Below are 20,636 nucleotides of genomic sequence, written 5' to 3'. Positions count from 1 at the left end.
CACACTGGGCTAGCCGTTCAACAGAAAGTTCAACCGCAAATTGTTTTAGAATGTTATCATCCTAATTTAAAGGCGAACCACCCTATTATGTAGGTACCCTTTGTGTGCATCATATAATAAAAGTAAAGCTTCCCTTTGCATTTTCAGAACTACCAGCTGATGGTTATAAAGAACCACGTAGAAGTTGCTCAGTTTATAAACCAGAAACCAGAGTTTCTCATTCTCTCCGAGCCCTTTTGGAAAGAACTGGCCAGTCTCCCGTCGGTCTATGACTACACCACCTACCGGAAATTTATAGACAAGTACGGCACTCACTTTCTCCAGTCGGGATCTTTGGGAGGAGAATACAAGTTTCTCTTCTACCTTGATTTGGAAAAAATCACTGCAAATGGTATCGTCAAGTTTTACTTTATCATATTGTTCCTGTTTAACACTGTGTTTCATACATCAGTATGACCAAGGCACTGGGCTTGTGCTGCCTCAATGTGCCAGGGGTAGTGATGGGCAAATTTGTCCCGTTTAGCTTAGCCTAATAATTCCCGAATTTCCCACGAAATTTGTGAAACGGCGAAAAATTAGCGAAACTCAAATTTTGACGCCCGTGTCAAATCTGACATTCGCGGCAATTTTGACGCCTGTGGTAAAGTCAATATGCGTCCAAATAATGTTGACGCGTGACAGTTTTGACGTGGCTTTTCTGACACGGGTCCAAATTTTTTTGACGCCTTCGAATTTTTGCACCAGTTTTGCAAATCTATTCGCTGGCGGCGAAATTTTGAAATTTGCCGCAAATCCGCGCCTGCCAAATTTATTCACCCATCACTATCCAGGGGTATCAAAAATAAATAAGAAACGTAGTTTAGTAGGGTAAAGTAATTTAAGGGGGGGGAATCATTTACTTACATTTCTTAAAGCGATAATGTTACGGGAAAACATTTTTTTAAAAAAATGAATCAGTTAATAGTGCTGCTCCCGACTTCTTCATTTTGAAATTATGACTTAGGGCTAGACATATTGTCAGTTTCCCATGAGCCCCCAGTCATGTGCTCTGATAAACGTCAGTCATTTTTTACTGCTGAACTGCAAATGTTAATGATATTACCCCCTCCCTCCCCCCCAGCAGCCTAACAACAGAACAATGGGAAGGTAACCAGATAACAGCTCCCTAACACAAGATAACAGTTCCCTGGTAGATCTAAGAACAACACTCAATAGTAAAATCCAGGTCCCACTGACACACATTCAGTTACATTGAGTAGGAGAAACAACAGCCTGCCAGAAAGCAGTTCCATCCTAAAGTGCTGGCTCTTTCTGAAAGCACATGACCAGGCAAAATGACCTGAGATGCACCTACACATCAATATTACAACTAAAAAAATATACACTTATTGGTTCAGGAATGAAATCTTATATGGTAGAGTGAATCATTTGCAGTGTAATTTAGAAATAAAAACTACACCATAAAAATAATGACAGAATTCCCTTTAAAGTTCTAATCTTTTTCATAGCGAAGTAAAATCAAATCATTACTTCTTCTACTTCTACTAATTTTACATCTCATTTGGCCCTTGACTTTCCCTGTCCACTTAAAGGGGTAATTCACCATCAAAGTCAATTTATTATCATTCAGAGAATGATATTTTAAAACCATATGCAAATGGTCTTCATTTTTAATAATGCCATTTTAAAAACTATCTATCATTTTTATGCAGCAGCTCTCCCTTTGGATTTGCAACAGCGACCTAGTTGCTAGGGTCCAAATTACTCTAGCAACCAGGCAGGGGTGTAAAAGAGAGACTGGAATATGAACAGGAGAGGGTTTGCAGAGAAAGAAAAGAAATAATAATGTAAAAGAATGATGAGAAGAGAAGATGAAGACAAATAATTAAAAAACTTTAAAAAATGAAGACCAACTGAAAAGTTGCTAAGAATGACCCATTCTATAACATACTAAAAGTTAACTTAAAGTAAACCGTGATTCACCCCAATACTTGCTTTGATTTTTGGCATCTTACTCCCTCACTGCCCCTTGTGTCAGTAACCAGCCCACTGGTACATTCTGGTTAGTATTATCATTTACAAAGTTGTAACCTGTACGATGACTCTGCATGGGTTGTGTGTTTCTCACTTGGATGGGAAGGAGCTTGAGCTACTATTAGGTTTAGTATATACAGAGCTGTAAAAGATTATACATCATTCCTGACCAAGTGGCACTAAGTATTTTGGCTGGAATTGAAGCCAGGACTCCAGTTCTACAACAAAGCAGTGCTAAGCACCCACAATCCTGCCCATGGTTATCCTTCATGGGCTAATTTGGCGAACTATAGGCACTTTCCATTCACATGATCTGAAAGAAATCCATGGTGGGGAATGGAAATTTTGGTCTTTGCCACGACAATGGGGCAGTTGTGTTCCTAGGTACTCACCATGGACAATCTGAAGACAATAACATACAAATTATTGTCTTTACAGTTTTTGTTGTTGTTCCATATTTATTTCAGAACATATTCTTTACCAGAATCTTTCAAACATTTGCATCTTCTGTTTTTTTTCTGCCTAGGTGTCACCAAAACAGATATGCAGTCATGTACATCAAGCAGTAAAAATTTCATCTTTGTTAAATACTCATCAAAGGAATGCAAGGCATTAAATGAAGTCATTCGACAATCATCAGGTAAGGACTGAATTAACAGTTTATTGGTCACCCAGATTAAGCCACAACTAGCCTCACACATGCCTCATTGTATGCTTGCTGTAAAGAAGTTTCTTTGGTCAAGATATACATTTAAGGCAATAAATAAATAACTACATTCCTTAAACTAAATCATAGAAATGATAGCTCCAAGGAGAAATGATACCACCCCTAAGGAGTAATGATAGCACCCCAAGGAGAAATGATAGCACTCCTAAGGAGTAATGATAGCACCCCCAAGGAGAAATGATAGCACCCCTAAGAAGCAATGATAACACCCCAAGGAGAAATTATAGCACCCCTAAGGATTAATGATAACAACTCCAAGGAGAAATGATAGCACCCCTAAGGAGTAATGATAGCACACCCAAGGAGAAATGATAGCACCCCTAAGAAGAAATGATAACACCTCCAAGTAGTAATGATAACACCCCAAGGAATACTGATAACACCTCCAACGAGACATGATAACACCCCCAAGGAATAATTATAACACCTCCCAAGGAATAATGATAACACCCCAAAGGAGAAATGACAGCACCTCCAATGAGAAATTATAACACCCCAAGGAGTAATGATAACACTTACAAGAAGTAACACTCTCACACGTATACAATCGAAATGTTGCTGCAGTGGCACACAGAACTGCTTTAGGTGCTTTAAACACTGTGTTTTTTTTGTAGCCAGAAAATTAAACACCATACAGACCCCTCCCACAGACTTACATTTAAAATTTTAAGAGTAACTGTAGCCTGGAAATGGGCACATATGTGTTTTTTTAGTCTACAATGACCTGACAAAAACCAACATGCCAAATTACATTAACGTTGTTTCAGGCTGCTTTAGGCTCCAACAAAAAACAATTCAATTAACTTAAAATTCCCTTGTGTACCATGGTGTGCCATTGCCCTAAATCAGTGATCCCCAACCAGTAGCTTGTGAGTAACATGTTGCTCCCCAACCCCTTGGATGTTGCTCCCAGTGACCTCAAAGCAGGAGCTTATTTTTGAATTCCAGGCTTGGATGCAAGTTTTGGTTGTATATAAACCAGGTGCACTGCCAAACAGAGTCTCCTGTAGGCTGCCAGTCCACATAGGGGCTACCAAATAGCCAATCACAGTCTGTATTTGGCAGTGCACCCACAGGAACTTATGCTTGTGGTGCTCCCCAACTCTTTTTACATCTGAATTTTGCTCACAGGTAAAACATGTTGGGGACCCCTGCCCTAAGCTCTACTGCCCCAGAATCTTTGATTTGTACACAGACTGGTACCCTGCACACCGGGGCAGTGGCAAGTAAAAGCGCAAGCAATCACTACTGCTTAAATCAGTTTCAGATGGAGCACTTATTAAACACTGACCATTTATCAGTCCTCCCTGTTGTGTCTCACGCATTCTATTTGTTTCCATGTTAATATCATGTATAGGATCCACAGACAGAGAGGTGCGCGGCGATGTGTTTGTGCAGGGAGGAGAAGCAAAATTCGTTGCTGGGCTCAGCTACTTCTCTCTAGATAATCCACTGTCAAATGAGAACCGCTATGCTGCCTGGGCTGGATCTGTGTCTAATCTTCCGAGTGTTATCAAGCACAAGGTGTGTATTTGTTTTGCTTCTCACTCAGCATGGATGATTTGAAATGAATGAGAGGCGTAGGTCTGTGCTTGCATCCAACTGCAGTGCCTTTAAAGGAGAAGGAAAGGTCGTTTTACTTGGGGGTGCCATAAGTTAGGCATCGCATGTACTTACCTGAAACCCCAGGCCGGTGCACCTATTAGGAGAAAACTGCACCGGCTCGGGATTCTTCCAGCGAGCACCACGGAGCGAGTGTCTTCCGGCTTCTTCTGTTTTCTCGTGGCTGCGCATGCTCAGTACCGGCGAAACGCTGAACTTTTCATTCTACTGCGCATGCATCTGCCCCAGGAAATTAGAAGAAGCTGTAAGACGATCGCTCCGTGGTGCTCGCTGGAATAATACTGGGCCGGTGCAGTTTTCTGCTGATAGGAGCACCGGCCTGGGGTTTCAGGTAAGTACATACGATGACTTGGGGGTGCATAACTTTTGGCACCCCCAAGTGCAGGAGGACTTTAATGGTGCATCTGGGGAAAAGTGTAGAATACAGTGCTCAGTGGTGTAACTAATGATTCTGGGCCCCACAGCCAATTAATTTTAGGGCCCCAAACATATGTCAAGGATGCCCTGTTTTACCAGTATATGTTAAAATTGCTCATTAGTTAAGACCTAATGGGGCTCCCAGTACCTTCTGGGCTCCCCTGCAACTGCAGGGTTTGCTTTCTCTGTAGTTACGCCCCTGCTCTCAGGAGCAAGGGAACCCGGCACCCTGCAGTCACCAAGAAAAACTCCCTGTGTAACAGTAGCCTTTTAGTATAGACTATATGGTTGCTATTGTGTGTGAACAGCAGGGTTCAGTATGCTGGGCACCATGCTTGTTGCTTCCCTGGCTATGCGGGTACAACCACAACTGCTTCTTGTAAGCATTTAGATGCACACTGAACAGCAGATGTCTCCCTTGGGCAGATAATAAAAAGGTTGTTCACTTTTAAATTAACTTTTAGTATGATAAAGAGAGTGATATTCTGAGACAATTTGCAATTTGTTTTTATTTTTTATTATTTGTGGTTTTTGAGTTATTTAGCTTTTTATTCAGCAGCTCTGCAGTTTACAGCTTCAGCAAGCTGGTTGCAAGGGTCCAAATTACCCTAGCAACCGTGCACTGATTTGAATAAGAGACTGGAATATGATTGGGACATGGCCTCAATAGAAAACGAGTAATAACTCAATAACAATAAATGTGTAGCCTTACAGAGCATTTGTTTTTTTTAATTGGGTCAGAAGCAGAAGGCAAATATTTAAAAAAAAAAAAAAAAAAACAATAAATAATGAAAACCAGTTGAAAAGTTGCTTAGAATTAGCCATTCTATAACATACTACAAGTTAACTTTAAGATTAAACACCATTTTAATAGCTATTTGGGAGGGTTGGTAATCACGTGTAATCTGGGTGTATATATGTGCACACATTCATGGGTTGCACACAAAATTGTCCAGCCTCTCATTGAAACCACTACCCGGTTGTTAGGGTTAATTGTGCCTTAGCAAACAGATAGCTACTGAAATAACAAACTGCCACTGCACAAATATCTAAAAAATTGACAAAAAACTCAAAAAATAAAGAAATGAAGACCAGTTGCAAATAGTCCCAGAACAACACTGTCTGCATCATATTAAAAGTTAATTTAAAGCTGTATTACCCCCTTAAATATAGAAATAGAGGAAAGAGTTAACTCCGTATTATGCAATCCCTGGCTGCCCTCTGTTTCCTTGGCCTTTGTAAGGACTTACAATTTGCCATCCGCTACTTTGCCGGCCGTTTCTTCTTAAAAAGCTTTGGCATCTGGGAAGATTGGACAGAAAAAAAGTCATTGAGGATGTGACTTATCCAGGAATGACCTTTCTGCATGATGAATGATTTCCATGTGAATATATGCTGTCCGTATGCTCACCATTCTGCCCACGTCTGCTCACTCAGCTCTTACCAAACTGTCCTCGCCCCCCCCCCAATGTACAGGTGACTGCCAAACTGTCACTTTGCACATTGCTCTACATAGTTACAACGAAGTACATAGAAGTAATTAAAAAATTGCTAGAAGGCGCACACACTCCAAAATGTTAAATGCGAGGTGCCAATCCTAAGGAGGCTGCCCATTAGAAGTCTCCAATATAGAAATACACAAAATAAAGAAAAGGATTGCTCTTTAATGGAAGAACAAAAAGGCTTTTATTTGCAACAATAGTTACGTGGTAATTGTAAATTGCCCTACGCGTTTTGACCAAAAGCGGTCTTCATCAGGGGCAAAAATGGGTCTTTGTGTTGTATTTTTGCCCCGATGAAAACCGCTTTTGGTTGAAACGCGAAGGGCAATTTGCAGTAAGTACATAGAGGTTTGCTGATCTCTATGAATTTATTATTGGAGGCTGATGGTCATGGAAAGGGTCTCTACCCTATATTGAACACTTACCCCAGTCAGATCGTGAGTCACCTGTATTTATACCCTCAGCCTCCGGAGCGGAATAAGGGGTGTGGATAGGAAAAAGTGGGCAGGGTTGAGGTGTCATTGGGCATAAAAGGTGAGCCAGAAATTATATAGATATGGCCAAAAACATCTGCTGATGCCCCATCAGCAAAAAACTGCTCCTGGTAAGAGCTGAATTTATTAAAAAGATGTGGCCACCCCTAGGAGGAAGGCATCACAGGAACAGCCTTGTGGCAGTCACAGGACAGAATACCCCCTGATCAGAGGGACCCCTTTGGAAAGCATGTTGATAAAAATACCAAGGAGATATTATTATGTATAATTTACATTATATATTTTCAGTACATTCATCAATTATGTCCTGTAGCTGTTATTGGGCTGCAACTCCCAGTACAATGCATTGCTGCTTTGCTGTGGGGTCACCATTACCTTACTCCTGCCCTGCTGTGGTGGAACTACCGTCTGGTGGAATCATACCCACGCACCCCCCTTGTGTGTGCCCAAATCTGTAATAAAGATTGCGTCTGGAGAGGGGGCAGGTTTCACGTCCTGCACCCAGGCCCCCCTAGCGCAATATTACTGCTGCCCTGTTATTATCTTTAACTGCAGATTTTGTTGCACAGAGCACCTTAATTATAAAGATTTGATGTGTGTTAATGATCTGCAGACAACTCCTCTGTATGAACTGGTGAAAGAAGTGCCCTGTGCCTCAGTGAAAAAGCATTACCTGAAAATAGCCATAGAGCAGTACATAAACGAAGAGAGCCCCTGCCGGTGCAAACCGTGCAAGAACAAAGGCGTCCCCGGCGTGGAAGGGACACAGTGCGTGTGCTACTGCAAACCCTACACATATGGGCCTGCGTGTCAATACGGAATTCTGGCTGAGGGAGATCCAGGTATGTTCAACAACATCTTCTCTCTCACACACACATTAACATGAATTTGTTTATGTCTGTGTAATTTGCCAGCGCAGAGAGCTATTCAGTATGCGCAGGATTCATGCTTTAAATTCAATTTAAATGCCCCTAACTCATTACTTACCCCTTCATGCAGATTCTGACCAGCAGAGTTCACGGCAGCCATCTTCAGCTGCTTCGGTAATCTTCAGAATAAGACCAGCAATTCGGCAATTTTCGTAAGTATTGGCACATGCACAGTTGACGCGAAATATAAAATTGCTCCAACTTCGCATGAGCCGCTCCGCCGGTCTCATTCTGAAGATTACAGAAGCGAAGAAGATGGCGCCCATGAACTCCACTGGACAGAATCTGCACAGAGGGGTAAGTAAAGCCTGTGTTGAGGCTAGGAGCACCTAATGGTGAATAAGGGTCAGTGGGAAGGTAATTCAGGGCATATTTATAAAGCAAGTGCATTATGCAAGGTGAATAATTTGCACCCAATTTCCCTTTTTTTTATTACTCACAAATAGAGAGTTGTCTCCAAGATTGTGAACATAACTGTGGATGCTGAAAAAACATTGGGCTGCTGCACCTGATTTACCCAAAGCACACAAAATACAAGTTTCTCTGTTTGGATTGTATCATTGTAGATGTGAATTTCTTCATTTATCCTTATTTAGGGGTACAGTCCCTGATTATTGATCCACCACCCAAGGAGCTGGGTGTAACAAAAAGTGGACAGAGATTTGGGTGGATCTTCATATTTTAATATAGTTTTACATGTCTGTTCTTCCATTTGCAGCGGTCGTCGATGGCAGTTGGAGTTGCTGGTCTTCTTGGAGCCCCTGTCTGAAAGGAACAAGGAGACGAGTTAGGAACAGAGTCTGTAATAACCCAAGACCAAGTGGAGGTGGACTGAATTGCATTGGAGATTCAATAGCCAGTGAGCTGTGTGAAGACTCGGAACTGGAACACTTACGGTATGTCCTCCTGCAATAAGCGGTTTCAGATAAATCAGTTGTGCGCACTCTGTGGAACGGAGAGCAGTAACAGGGAGAACCCTAAAGCCTGGTTAGTTGGTGCCATTTAGACACAATATAAGTTTTATTCCAATCGTGAAGGTAAGTTGGGTACAATTAGAATATCTTTGCTATTGTTACTGTATTGGAACTATAACACAATGACTGATACATCACTATTTTCATTGTCATGGCCTCTATGAGCTATAAGGAAGGAAACCTAAATTAATTCAGAAACCTTAAACAGGGGTGTGAAAATGAAAAGTCCAGAACCCATTGTATTAAAGCATTTCTTTTGATTTTCTGATTATAAACCAACGAATAGCAGCTTGAGCTGTCCTGTTTGATTATGTTTAAAGGGCATGTAAAGTCTAAAATAGAATAAGGCTAGAAATTCTGTATTTTGTATACTAAATATCAACATGAACTTACTGCACCACAAGCCTAATCAAACAAATAATTTATGCTTTCAAAGTTGGCTACAGGGGGTCACCATCTTGTAACTTTTGTTAAACATCTTTGCAAGACTAAGACTGTGCACATGCTCAGTGTGGTCTGGGCTGCTAAGGCATCGTCATAAACAAAGCTGCTTGAGTTCTGCATGGCTGGGAAGTAAGGCGGGGGCTCCCCCTGCTGTTCATAAGTATGATTGTTTCCCTGCTCAGCAGTTAGGGACCATCTGACAATTCCTATCCACAGCAGTAAATGAAGGGAGAATTTCACTGCATACAGTCAGGTTTCTTATAAAAACGGTACATATTTTTTGATTAAAGTATACTGGAGATAGGTTTCTTTTTCATTAAAGAAAGTAAAAATGGGATTTTATTGTTTTGCCTTTACATGCCCTTTAAGTCTAGTGGTTCTTAAACGTACAATATCATCAGAAAACACTGTTTATACACCACTACACCAATGTGTAATGTTTTGCTAGTACAGGTATGGGATCCGTTATCCAGAAACCCATTATCCAGAAACCTCTGGAAAGGCTGTCTCCCATAGACTCCATTTTATCCAAACTTTTAAAAATTATTTTCTTTTTCTCAAAATAATGCGATCAAACTAAGATATAATTTATCTTTATTGGAAGCAAAATCAGTCTGTTGGGTTTATTTAATAGTTACATGATATTACAGTAGACTTCAGGTATGAAGATACAAACTACGGAAATATCTGCCAGGTCCCGAGCATTCTGGAAAAAATATGTTGTGTAGGACTAATCCAAGGCAGTAAACCTTGACTGCAATTTTCTTTATTGGGGAGTGGATACACACAACATGTTTCGGGCAAGGCCCTTTATCAAGTGTAAAGTGATAAAGGACCTTGCCCAAAACTAGGGTTGCCACCCGGCCGGTAAAACACCTGCCAAGGCCGGGGCCGGTATTACAAATTTACCAGCAATGTAGTTGCCGGTAAATTTGTAATACCCTTAAAAAAAGCCCTCAGCCTGCCCCCAATTCACTCAGAACTTACCTTTTTTTCAGCCTTCTGGTCATTGCACAATGTTGCCCCACCCTGTTTTGTGGCACAATATGTGGCCCCACCCCCTTTTGTGTCACGGACCGCCCCCTTTTGTTCCCGCCCCTCCACCGGCCGGTAAAAGTTTTTAGAAAAGGTGGCAACCCTACCTGAAACACGTTGTGTGTATCCACTCCCCTATAAAGAAAATAGTTTACTGCCTTGGATTTGTCCTACAAAACATATTTTGTACGGATTGATTCATTTGGGATATCAGCACAGGATAACCCGTGGGACAAGCCTCTAAGAACATTTGGTGAGCTACACTTGTTTTTCAATTAGGATTAACCCGAGCATTCTGGATTACGGGACTATAACTATTCATTGTTGCTGAGAAAATGATTTATAAATATTTGGCTGCAGGTCTGTAGACATTGCACACATGGATTTAGGAGCAGTTATTTGTTGATGTTAAGGCAGACTATTTCACGTAGCTGTAGCTTTGCATGTATATATATATATATATATAAAACAATAATGCTGTTGTCTTTGTCTGCAGTACCGTCGAGCCGCACTGCTTTGATATTTCTATAGTTCCCACAGAGTTTTGCCCACCTGCTCCTCTTCTGGAAAATGGATATGTCCAGGTATTGTGCAATGGTTCTATTCAGTATTCACTACTTTCATTAAATGATGTGGGGGCACATGGGCTTGTAAAGCTTTTGTTTTCTTCCTTACGTACCTTGCAATCACTCAGTCTCTTAAAGAGAAGTAAACCCTAAAAATGAATATGGCTAAAAATGCCATATTTTATATAGTGAACTTATTGCACGAGGCTAAAGTTTCAGCTTGTCAATAGCAGCAATGATCCAGGACTTCAAACTTGTCACAGGGGGTCACCATCTTGGAAAGTGTCTGTGACACTCACATGCTCAGTGGGCTCTGAGCAGCTGTTGAGAAGCTAAGCTTAGGGCTCGTCACTAATTATCCAGCAGAAAATGAGCTTCCCCTGTAATATAAGCTGATGCTACAGGTTTGCTGATTATTAAATTCTGATGCTAATTGCACTGGTTTCTGTGCTGCCATGTAGTAATTATCTGTATTAATTACTAATCAGCCTTATATTGTGACATTTCTATTCTATGTGTACTATATATTGTGAGTGGGTCCCTAAGCTCAGTAAGTGACAGCAGCACAGAGCATGTGCAGTGAATCAGCAGAAAAGAAGATGGGGAGCTACTGGGGCATCTTTGGAGACACCGATCTTTACTGCTAAAGGGCTGTGGTTGCCTTTGGCTGGCACAGATGCCCAAAACATAATGTACAACATTTCTAGCTACTTCTTTATTTAAACTTTAGTTCTCCTTTAAGCCTCAGATACCCCTGCCATGTGGATGAACACTAGCAGAGTGCCATAAGTCATTAAAGGGGTTTATTCTCCCACACACTGTTCCTCCCCTTCTCTGTTGTGTCCATATGCAGTGTATGAGCTTTTCCTGAGCTGTCTGACTACAGGTCCACTAGGTTCCCCCCTAACCATGTCCTACTCACTCCAGTTCTCTGACTGGCGCACGCTTGCCTGGGGTCTCTTAATACTCACTCTCTCCACATTAAGACACAGGCTGCCTTACTAGCTACCCTGGCAATCTCTTGCCCTCTACCATGAGCTGATACCAATCTACCCTCTCTATCTAGCCCAAGCAAGCACAGGTTCCTGCCTGGTCTGGCTCAGTAATGTCTGCCATCATGTCATTTAGATTCACAAGTTTGTTACCACCTTGATTCCATCTTAAATACTCATTTTTATACTTATGAGCAACCTTCAGGTTTACTTTTTTCTTTGTAGTCAACCAAATTTGCTAAAAATTAGTTCAAGTTCAGTGATGAATTTAAGACTACAATTAGACATGAGTGTATTGCTCTGTTTCCAGGATGCTAACCCACCCTATCCTGCTGGAAGAAGTATTGCATATACATGCAAGTTGGGATACACTCTGGTTGGGGATTCAATGGCAAGATGTGGAGAAGACCTCAAATGGCAGGCTGGGCAGATGAAATGCCAGCGTGAGTATAAGAGAAGGTCTTAGTGATTTTCCAGCATTGTTTTTGGAAACAAAGGGCTACGGAACTGGGGTCTCTCAATCTGTTATGAAGCTACAGATGCCTTCAGAGTCTCAGGTCTTGCCAATGGGGTCACAGGACCCAGAGTGAAATTTTGTGATAGACTCTTATCTCCAATTAGAAAAACCAGAGTATTTCTTGCATCAAATCAAATTCCATCTTGTACGCTGCATACACACATCCACATACTATATAACATCCTTAGCCAGAGATTAATCCTATTTCTCTACTGTACGAATCTCTACAGAGGTGTCGGACCTTCAGCCCTCGGCCCACTGCACAAAGTATAACATTTGTAGGTCCACAAAAATACAATAATGTAATTTACTTACCTACACAGATGAACCCTACATCTGGTTATGTTCTACCCAAACCTGCTAATTTTTGCAATTGTGCTTCCGCAACTGTTTTCCTGGACAGTATTTAATGGACAAGAAAGAACCAGTTTGCCCATTTGGTATGAGATGTTGAACTCCTGAATTATTAGGATCTATAATGTGACAATAATTTTACTGTTTTTAACTGACCATTGCACATTAATACTTGCAATACCTGTGCTTATTCACGCAGAAATTATGTGTTCACCTCCTGTCCTGCCGGGCATTTTACTAGTCGCTCCTGAGAAAGAGTCCTATGAGATTGGAGATAAAATTACTATTTCGTGCGCTTTTGGGTTGGATTTAGAAGGCCCAAATACCATTTCATGCACATCCAGTCTGACTTGGTTACCTAGCATCAAAAATGCAGAGTGCTTGGCAAAAGGCAAGTATCATAATCGCTGTTCTATATTGTGAATTTTCAAATTCGAAAAATTCGAATTTCAAGATTTTTTTTTTCTTCGACTAGGAAATAGTACAAATTTGATTCGAATTTGAAAAAATTAAAAAAATTAAGATTTCGAAATTTATCATGTATGGTCTCTTTAAAAATGTGACTTTGACTATTCACTATCTTAAACCTGCCGAATTGCCTATGGGGGACCTCCTAGAACCAACTTGGAGTCAATTGGTGAACTTTGAAAAATCTAAGTTTGTTTTGGAAAAAACTTTGATTCAAATTCGATCGAATGCACTATTAATTCGTATGATTATGGACCTATGCAAACGAAAACTGACCTATTCGGTCAAAAAAAAAAAAACTTCGACTTAATTTCGGTTGGTCATTTTGAATTAGAATTTCAAAGTTTTTCAAATTGGAAATTTGACCCTTGGTAAATATGCCCCTTTGTGTATTGCCAGCTCAAGTTGCATAGAGTTTTTTGGGGTCCCAACCTAGGTGAAGACTTTTCAGCCTATACACAACCGTCTGGAAATCACACACATTCACGTTCACTAGAGTAGTCAGAGCAAAATTGTTTTTCCCCACCGTTACTTAAAAAACTCAAAATTTCGGATAGCAAATAAGCATTGAATGGCAGCAGCACAGAAAATAGAAGCTTGCTCAAGGTCACCGTGTTGACTTTCTATTGCAAGGATGTTTGCTAAACAGTGCACGAGCCTCATATTTAGTCCGACACTATCCCTCGCTTCAATCTTATTACCATTAATGAGAAGCCTAGCAACGAAATCCGCACACAGTAGGGAAGATAAGCAAATGAAATGTCAGGCCGCTCCATCTTTATTGTCTCCATCAAATTCACGTTAATACAAATGTACAATTATTTTTGCAGCCTGCAGACTTTAGAATTGTAAGGTTTATTATACATTATGGGATTAATGGGATTCTGAGAGCTCTTGACATTTTTGTTACTCTGTTGACTAGTGAAAAGCAGCGGCATCAGAGGCACATGACATTAGGACTGATCCGGCAATCGGCAGTTTATGCTAAGCAGTTCAGTTACAGGTTGATTAATAGCAGAGGTCCAGCTTTCTGTCCTCCATCTCTTGTTGATTATGGTGGCAGCTGTTGTTGGACAAAAAAGTCCTATAAAATATAATGTAAGAAAAAGCTTTATTGGATAGATAACATACATGCATTTACTTTTTTCTCAGCCACGCCAACAACCGCCCAATCACTTGGAAGTCAGTGCCAACCGTGGGAAAAATTTGAGGATGGGAAATGCTCTTGCAGAATGCCTTATGAGTGCGGGTATGGTCTTCCTTCTTTCTGATGGCAATAAAAATAAAGATTAAAAGAGACATATTAAACATGTCCACATCCCATTAATGTACTTCCATTTCTGAATGAAGCGTGTAAACTAGTTCATAAAAATAAGATTTCCAACTCTACTACTGTATAAAGCAGCAGAGCACCCAAGAGCCTTAGCAGGAGTCACAATTATTATTATTATTTATTATTAAAGGGATCCTGTCATCGGAAAACATGTTTTTTTCAAAACGCACCAGTTAATAGTGCTACTCCAGCAGAATTCTGCACTGAAATCCATTTCTCAAAAGAGCAAACAGATTTTTTTATATTCAATTTTGAATTTTGACATGGGGCTAGACATTTTGTCAATTTTACAGGTGCCCCTGGTCATGTGACTTGTGCCTGCACTTTAGGAGAGAAATGCTTTCTGGCAGGCTGCTGTTTTTCCTTCTCAATGTAACTGAATGTCTCTGAGTGGGACATTGGTTTTTACTATTGAGTGTTGTTCATAGATCTACCAGGGAGCTGTTATCTTGTGTTAGGGAGCTGCTATCTGGTTACCTTCCCATTGTTCTTTTGTTTGGCTGCTGGGGGGGAAAAGGGAGGGGGTGATATCACTTCAACTTGCAGTAAAGAGTGATTGAAGTTTTTCAGAGCACAAGTCACATGACTTGGAGCAGCTGGGAAATTGACAATATGTCTAGCCCCGTGTCAGATTTCAAAATTGAATATATAAAAATCTGTTTGCTCTTTTTGAAAATGGATTTCAGCGCAAAATTCTGCTGGAGCAGCACTATTAACTGATTCATTTTGAAAAAAAATGTTTTTTCCCATGACAGTATCCCTTTAACATGTATTTATATAGCGCCAACATATTGCGTAGCCATATAGAACCATGCAATGCCCCACCTCAGTCTTCCTGTTCAACTCCATCTTCTCCTGTAATCCAGAGGCAACCCAACATACTGGAAGCCACTTGGTCAGACTTCAAAACTATCTACATATTGTCCTGGATATCTTTTTGCACATTTTGATACTTCTATAACTTACAATATCAGCATGAATTGCTGCACCAATTATATGACTCACCAACTGCAGGGCTGGTCACCATTCAGTTCAGACTTGTTATTTGTAGATGGAAAGTGCACTTTGCTGCATGCCTTCTTTTATAGTTTTTAAAGGGATAAGGTAGAGTGCCAATAATCATCACTCTCATGAACCAGTAGGCATTAGAAAAATAAAATAAAATCCTCGTTTGCCGAATGTATTTGTTTCTTTTATAGGGCATCACTTGATGTATGTGCCGTAGATGGGAGGAATAATAAAAACGTTGCACTCACTGTCTGTAAAATGCATGCCCTTCAGTGCCTGGGAAGGAAATACACTCTCACAAATGACGCAAAGTGTGCGTTCCCTGTGGCCACCGAAAGATCGTGTGACTCTTGTCATCCATGGGAACAATGTAAAGGTAAGTAATCCATGGTTATCCAAGGGCATATTTCCACTTGTACCAGCACAGTAAAGGGCTACACCCCTTAAAGGACATGTCAACCATTTTTATACTTTTTGTATGAATGCAAATGTTACCTCTGCCCAACCCGAACCGCATTGTTAGCGCACAGAAATTCTGCTCCTGTTCCCTGCACCATCGCGTTCTATCTTCATAGATCTAAGCTTTTACCCCGCGGCCATTTTGTCCATGCTATTCATTTTCTTGATTTATTGTGCATGCACCAAAAATCCCGCCCGCCTGACTTCTTCATTGATGTTAACTTTTCAAAAAGACTTTATTAAAAAAAAAAATTACAATCCTCTGAAACGAACGCTGGTAAGAGTTTCTGTACACCAATAGATCTTTTATCCCTCTGAAGCAGTGAAGTAGTTAAAGACTTTGGCTCTCTTCCAAGCTCCCTGCAGTCAGCAGCAGAAATATGAGCAAGGAGCTGGGGGAGCAGAGAGCAACCGCCAATGCTATTGCGAGATTGGTGGATAGCATGGATAGGCGTGTCATCAGAGGTCAGTGTTGCTCCGGCACAAAGTTTTTTTTCCGACGCTGATTTCCCTGCACTGCGCATGTGCTAAATTGTGAATGAGGAACTGCGCATGTTTAGAACGCCAAGCAACAGCGCTGATTCTGAAGGGAGGGGGGAGAGTGGCAGATCGTGGAGGAAACCTGCAGGACACTTAAATCAACAAAGCTCCTTTGTTGTTAACGTAAAAAGGACTGGAATGCTAGGTATGTGACTAATTCAATTAGGCTTTTTACTGAATAAAATCTTGTTTTAAGGGTTGACATGTCCTTTAAATGAAACTAACACTGTACAAAAGAGGTAGGTAGAAATATTGATTGGTGCTTCTGTATCAGCCCAAGCAACCACAGCCCTTTAGCAGTAAAGATCTGTGTCTACAAAGATGCCCCTGTAGCTCCCCATCTTCTTTTCTGCTGATTCACTGCACATGCTCTGTGCTGCTGTCACTGAGCTTAGGGACCCACTCACAATATACAGGACACATAGAATAGAAATGTCACACTATAAGGCTGATAAGTAATTAATACAGATAATTACTGCACAGAAACCAGTGCCCTGTAGCATCACCTTATACCATGAGTAGGCAGCAGATGCAACTACTTATAGCACAACTATTTTAGGAAAATGAGGTGAGTGCAATTCCTGAAAATGTCTGCTTTTCTATTGTCAATCTAACTGTGAATAGTGCCACATACTTTATACAGTGTCTACAACATACCTCCCAACATTTTGGAAATAAAAACAGGGACCAAAAAGGTGGCGGGCGTATTGTGGCAGATTTTTTGTCCTCTCCCATTTTTGTGGCCACACTCCCTAATTACCATGTTCATTTTATAAAATTTGCCAGGTGGTGAAAGTTTGAACATATTTCTGTGTTTTTTTTCAGTTATTACAGTTTGGCTAATGAAGGTGAATTGCCCTTTAAGCTGCGAGTCTAAGGGTAAGGACACAATGGGGCTCATTTATCAACACTGGGCAAATTTGCCTATGGGCAGTTACCTATAGCAACCAATCAGTGATTAGCTTTTTGAAGCCAGCTGTAAGTAGAACAATAAATGCAGCAATTTGATTGGTTGCCATGGGTTACTGCCCATGGGCAAATTTGCCCAGTGTTGATAAATGACCCTCTGTGAGATCCGGGGAGATTTAGTCACCCGGCGACTAATCACCTCTTCTTTGGGGCGACTAATCTCCCCGAACTGCTTCCCCTTCCGCCTGCTACAATGAAAAAACAACTGCGGTATGGCATTTTCCGAAGTCGCCCGAAGTTTCTTTGTGAGGCAACTTTGGAAGACACCGCGAGTGCCATGCCGCAGGCGTTTTTTCATTGAAGCAGGCGGAAGTCATGGGGAAGCAGTTCAGGGAGATTAGTCGCTCCAAAGAAGAGGCAATAAGTCGCCGGGCGACTAAATCTCCCCGAATCTCCAGGTGTGCCCTTACCCCAACATTTCCCAAGGGACCTGTTATCTTATATTGTTGCAATTACTTATTTGCTTATCTAGAAATTGTTACAAATGTTTCTTATCTTCTGCTCTGGCTGTTCTGGGCTCTCTGCCAAAAGCCAATTAAGTTAGAAACTTTGTTTCTTTTTCTAGCTGTTCAGTGCAGAGAAAAACAGGACTTTTCAGTACAAATGAGGGACTGCAGGTTGAGCTGTCAAAAGAGGGACTGTCCCTCTAAAAACGGGACAGTTGGGAGGTATTGTCTACGACTGCCTCAGTGGCCCATAGCTGTTCCGCGACGTCTTAAAGTGTCACATGTGATTGACTTCTGCCTCCGTTTGGTTCAGCCATTTGTGCACATGGATTATTATAAAATAAGTCGATTTTTGTTCTTAATTTAGTCTGCTCTCTAAACCGTCCTTTCTCAATGTTTGCAGTTCAGACAAACAAATGTGTCTGCAGAGAAGCCAAGACTTGTGGCAATGAAGGAATCAGCATTTGTGTCAACGTCGATGGCAAACTGCAAACCATGAGCGAATGCGAGGCCGGGATCCGCAAGTGCCAAGGGGAGAATGCTATCGTTGTCAGCCTAAGTCCTTGTGATGTATAAGGGAAAACGCAGCGTTTCATGGTTCATTTATTGTACTGCCATAAAGTATGTCACAGCAGCTCAGCAGTGCTCCGCTCAGGAATCCATTCGTGCTTGGAAATTGCCTCTGAAGTATTAGAGGTTTCTATGGAAGGAAACAGATTCTGATGCTGAAGCGATGCCATGTGCCTTTTGTAGATTTTTTTTAATCCCTTTATCAATAAAATGTAGTTTTAATGATACTTGTAATGGTTTTAATGATATCCTTGGTCTCTAAAATATGGAAATCATGCTTTCTCCCCCATTCCCAAATCTTCTATAAACCATTATCACAGATTTGCAGATTTATCAAAGGTCGACGTGAATGTTGAATTCAAAAAATTCGAATTTCGAGCTAATTTTTTGTGTACTTCGACTAGGGAATAGTCAAAATTCGATTTGAATGTGAAAAAAGTTAGAGAATTCGAATATCGAAATTTATCATGTACTCGACTTCGAACATTCGCCATCTAAAACCTGCCAAATTGCTGTTTCAGTCTATGGGGGACCTCCTAAAACCTATTTGGAGTCAATTGTGGACTTTGAAATAGCAAATTTTTTTTTGGGGAAAAACTTTGATCCGAATTTGATGGGATGCGCTATTATTTTGATTCGTATGATTCGAATTCAGCTGAATACAGACCTATTTGATCGGAAACTGACCTATGCGGCCAAAAAAAAAACTTTGGCTTAATTTTGGTTGGTTTTTTTAAATTCAAATTTCAAGTTTTTCACATTCGAAATTCGACCCTTGATAAATATGCCCCTGAGTGTTCCCAGCAAATCCATTGCCTTAGGCCCCCCTTTTATTGCCTTGTATTCTTCATTCTCCTTTTTTGCAGTCAAAGGCTTTTTCCTTTAGAAATGAGCTGTTATCCGTATAAACATTCACCCATACTGTAGTGGATCATTAGTTATTTCCTTTTACAAATTGGCTTTTCCTTAGATATTTTTAAACTTTACTTAGTGTGCTATCTCAACCTAACATTTTTGTCAGCATTTGTTGAATTTATTCGCCCATCACTAGTAGTCCTCCACTAGATTACACAGTTGTTTCTTATAATCAATTATTTTACTAATTCTGTATACATTTCAGATTGTTGCCTTGTACCGGAATCAGTCAGTTATACAAGGTGACATCTGTCAGTGACTCACAGCATTGTTGTAGTTGCAGTGAGATGGAAAATGTTAGGTTGAGGAATTCACTATTAGTAAAATAAATGATTATAAGAAACAACTGTGTAATCTAGTGAAAGACTACTAGTGATGGGCGAATAAATTCGACAGGTATGGATTTGCGGCGAATTTTCATGTGTCGTCACCCACAAATGTTTTGGCAAAATGGCGTCAAAAAAAAAAAAATCACAGACAAAAAATCCGACACAACATAAAAAATTGTCGCACGTCAAAACTGCCATGCATAAAATTTACGCACTTCAAAATTATTCGGACACCCATTTCAATCCAATGGGTGTTATGCAAATTTATGTGTTTCGCAAATTTTTTCTCTGTTTCGAAAATTATTCTATGAAGCAAAATGGCCTAGTATGTGGGGGAGGGGATTTGAATGGTGTGCAGGACTTAGGTGGTGTAAGACTTTAGTGGTTCGTGGGACTGGGTGGTGTGGACAGGGTACTGGGGGTGGTGTGGACAGGGGCGGTTTGTGTGGGGGACTAGGGTTGCAAATGGAATGGAAATGGGCTATTGTGGTGAGTGGGGGACAACGAGTGGCCGAAGAGAGCTACTTGCACTGCCTACAAGCACCACTTGACCCAGCTCGGCCAATTTATTTCCATGGACAACATGCTGCCTATGGCAGATACTGCCCTTTACATAGGGACATTTTTCCAATAGCTATGGTGGAGTTTAGAAACATTACAGTACATTTTTGCAGTTTTGCAATTTCATATCTGATCAATAGTTATTCCTTCATGAAAATCTGCTCAGTCGAGCTCCTTATGTTACCTTGTCAGAATTAAAATAACCTGCCATAATAATAACCTGCCAATGCATTGTACTGAGCATTTATAGGAGAAAAAAACTGAATGTGCAGACAGTTTGTTAATATGGAATAATCTCAGATTTAATGGCTTAAAGTGGACCTTTCACTCAGACATAAAAAGCTGAATATTAAAAGTCATTTTCAAATAAAACATGAAATCCAAATTCTTTTTTTATTAAAGCATTCATAGCTGTTGTAAACTCATTTAA

General features: G+C 40.6%; 1 protein-coding gene and 1 long non-coding RNA gene across 3 annotated transcripts in view; one reads left to right on the top strand and one right to left on the bottom strand.

Annotated features, from left to right (window-relative positions):
• Positions 1 to 18,623, top strand: part of c7.S (complement C7 S homeolog) — a 33,111-nt gene extending 14,488 nt beyond the window's left edge. The window contains 11 exon segments of the mRNA NM_001091647.1: positions 148 to 391; positions 2,561 to 2,674; positions 4,119 to 4,285; positions 7,411 to 7,639; positions 8,445 to 8,622; positions 10,676 to 10,763; positions 12,048 to 12,180; positions 12,808 to 12,999; positions 14,229 to 14,325; positions 15,609 to 15,793; positions 18,235 to 18,623. Coding sequence (NP_001085116.1) covers positions 148 to 391; positions 2,561 to 2,674; positions 4,119 to 4,285; positions 7,411 to 7,639; positions 8,445 to 8,622; positions 10,676 to 10,763; positions 12,048 to 12,180; positions 12,808 to 12,999; positions 14,229 to 14,325; positions 15,609 to 15,793; positions 18,235 to 18,407 — 1,800 coding nt within the window. The 3' untranslated portion in view covers positions 18,408 to 18,623.
• Positions 13,832 to 15,700, bottom strand: LOC108707304. Of its 2 annotated transcripts, none has more exons than XR_005965124.1 (2): positions 15,415 to 15,700; positions 13,832 to 14,343 (listed from the first exon to the last, which is right to left on the bottom strand). It is a non-coding gene; the product is annotated as an uncharacterized LOC108707304 (long non-coding RNA). The 2 variants fall into 2 exon arrangements; XR_001934265.2 differs by having other exon boundaries at positions 13,832 to 14,160.
• Positions 18,624 to 20,636: the final 2,013 nt, after the last annotated feature.

Source organism: Xenopus laevis, chromosome 1S (assembly GCF_017654675.1).
Source record: "Xenopus laevis strain J_2021 chromosome 1S, Xenopus_laevis_v10.1, whole genome shotgun sequence".
In the NCBI taxonomy this organism is placed as follows: Eukaryota; Metazoa; Chordata; class Amphibia; order Anura; family Pipidae; genus Xenopus; species Xenopus laevis.
This window is presented reverse-complemented; position numbering and strand designations above follow the sequence as displayed.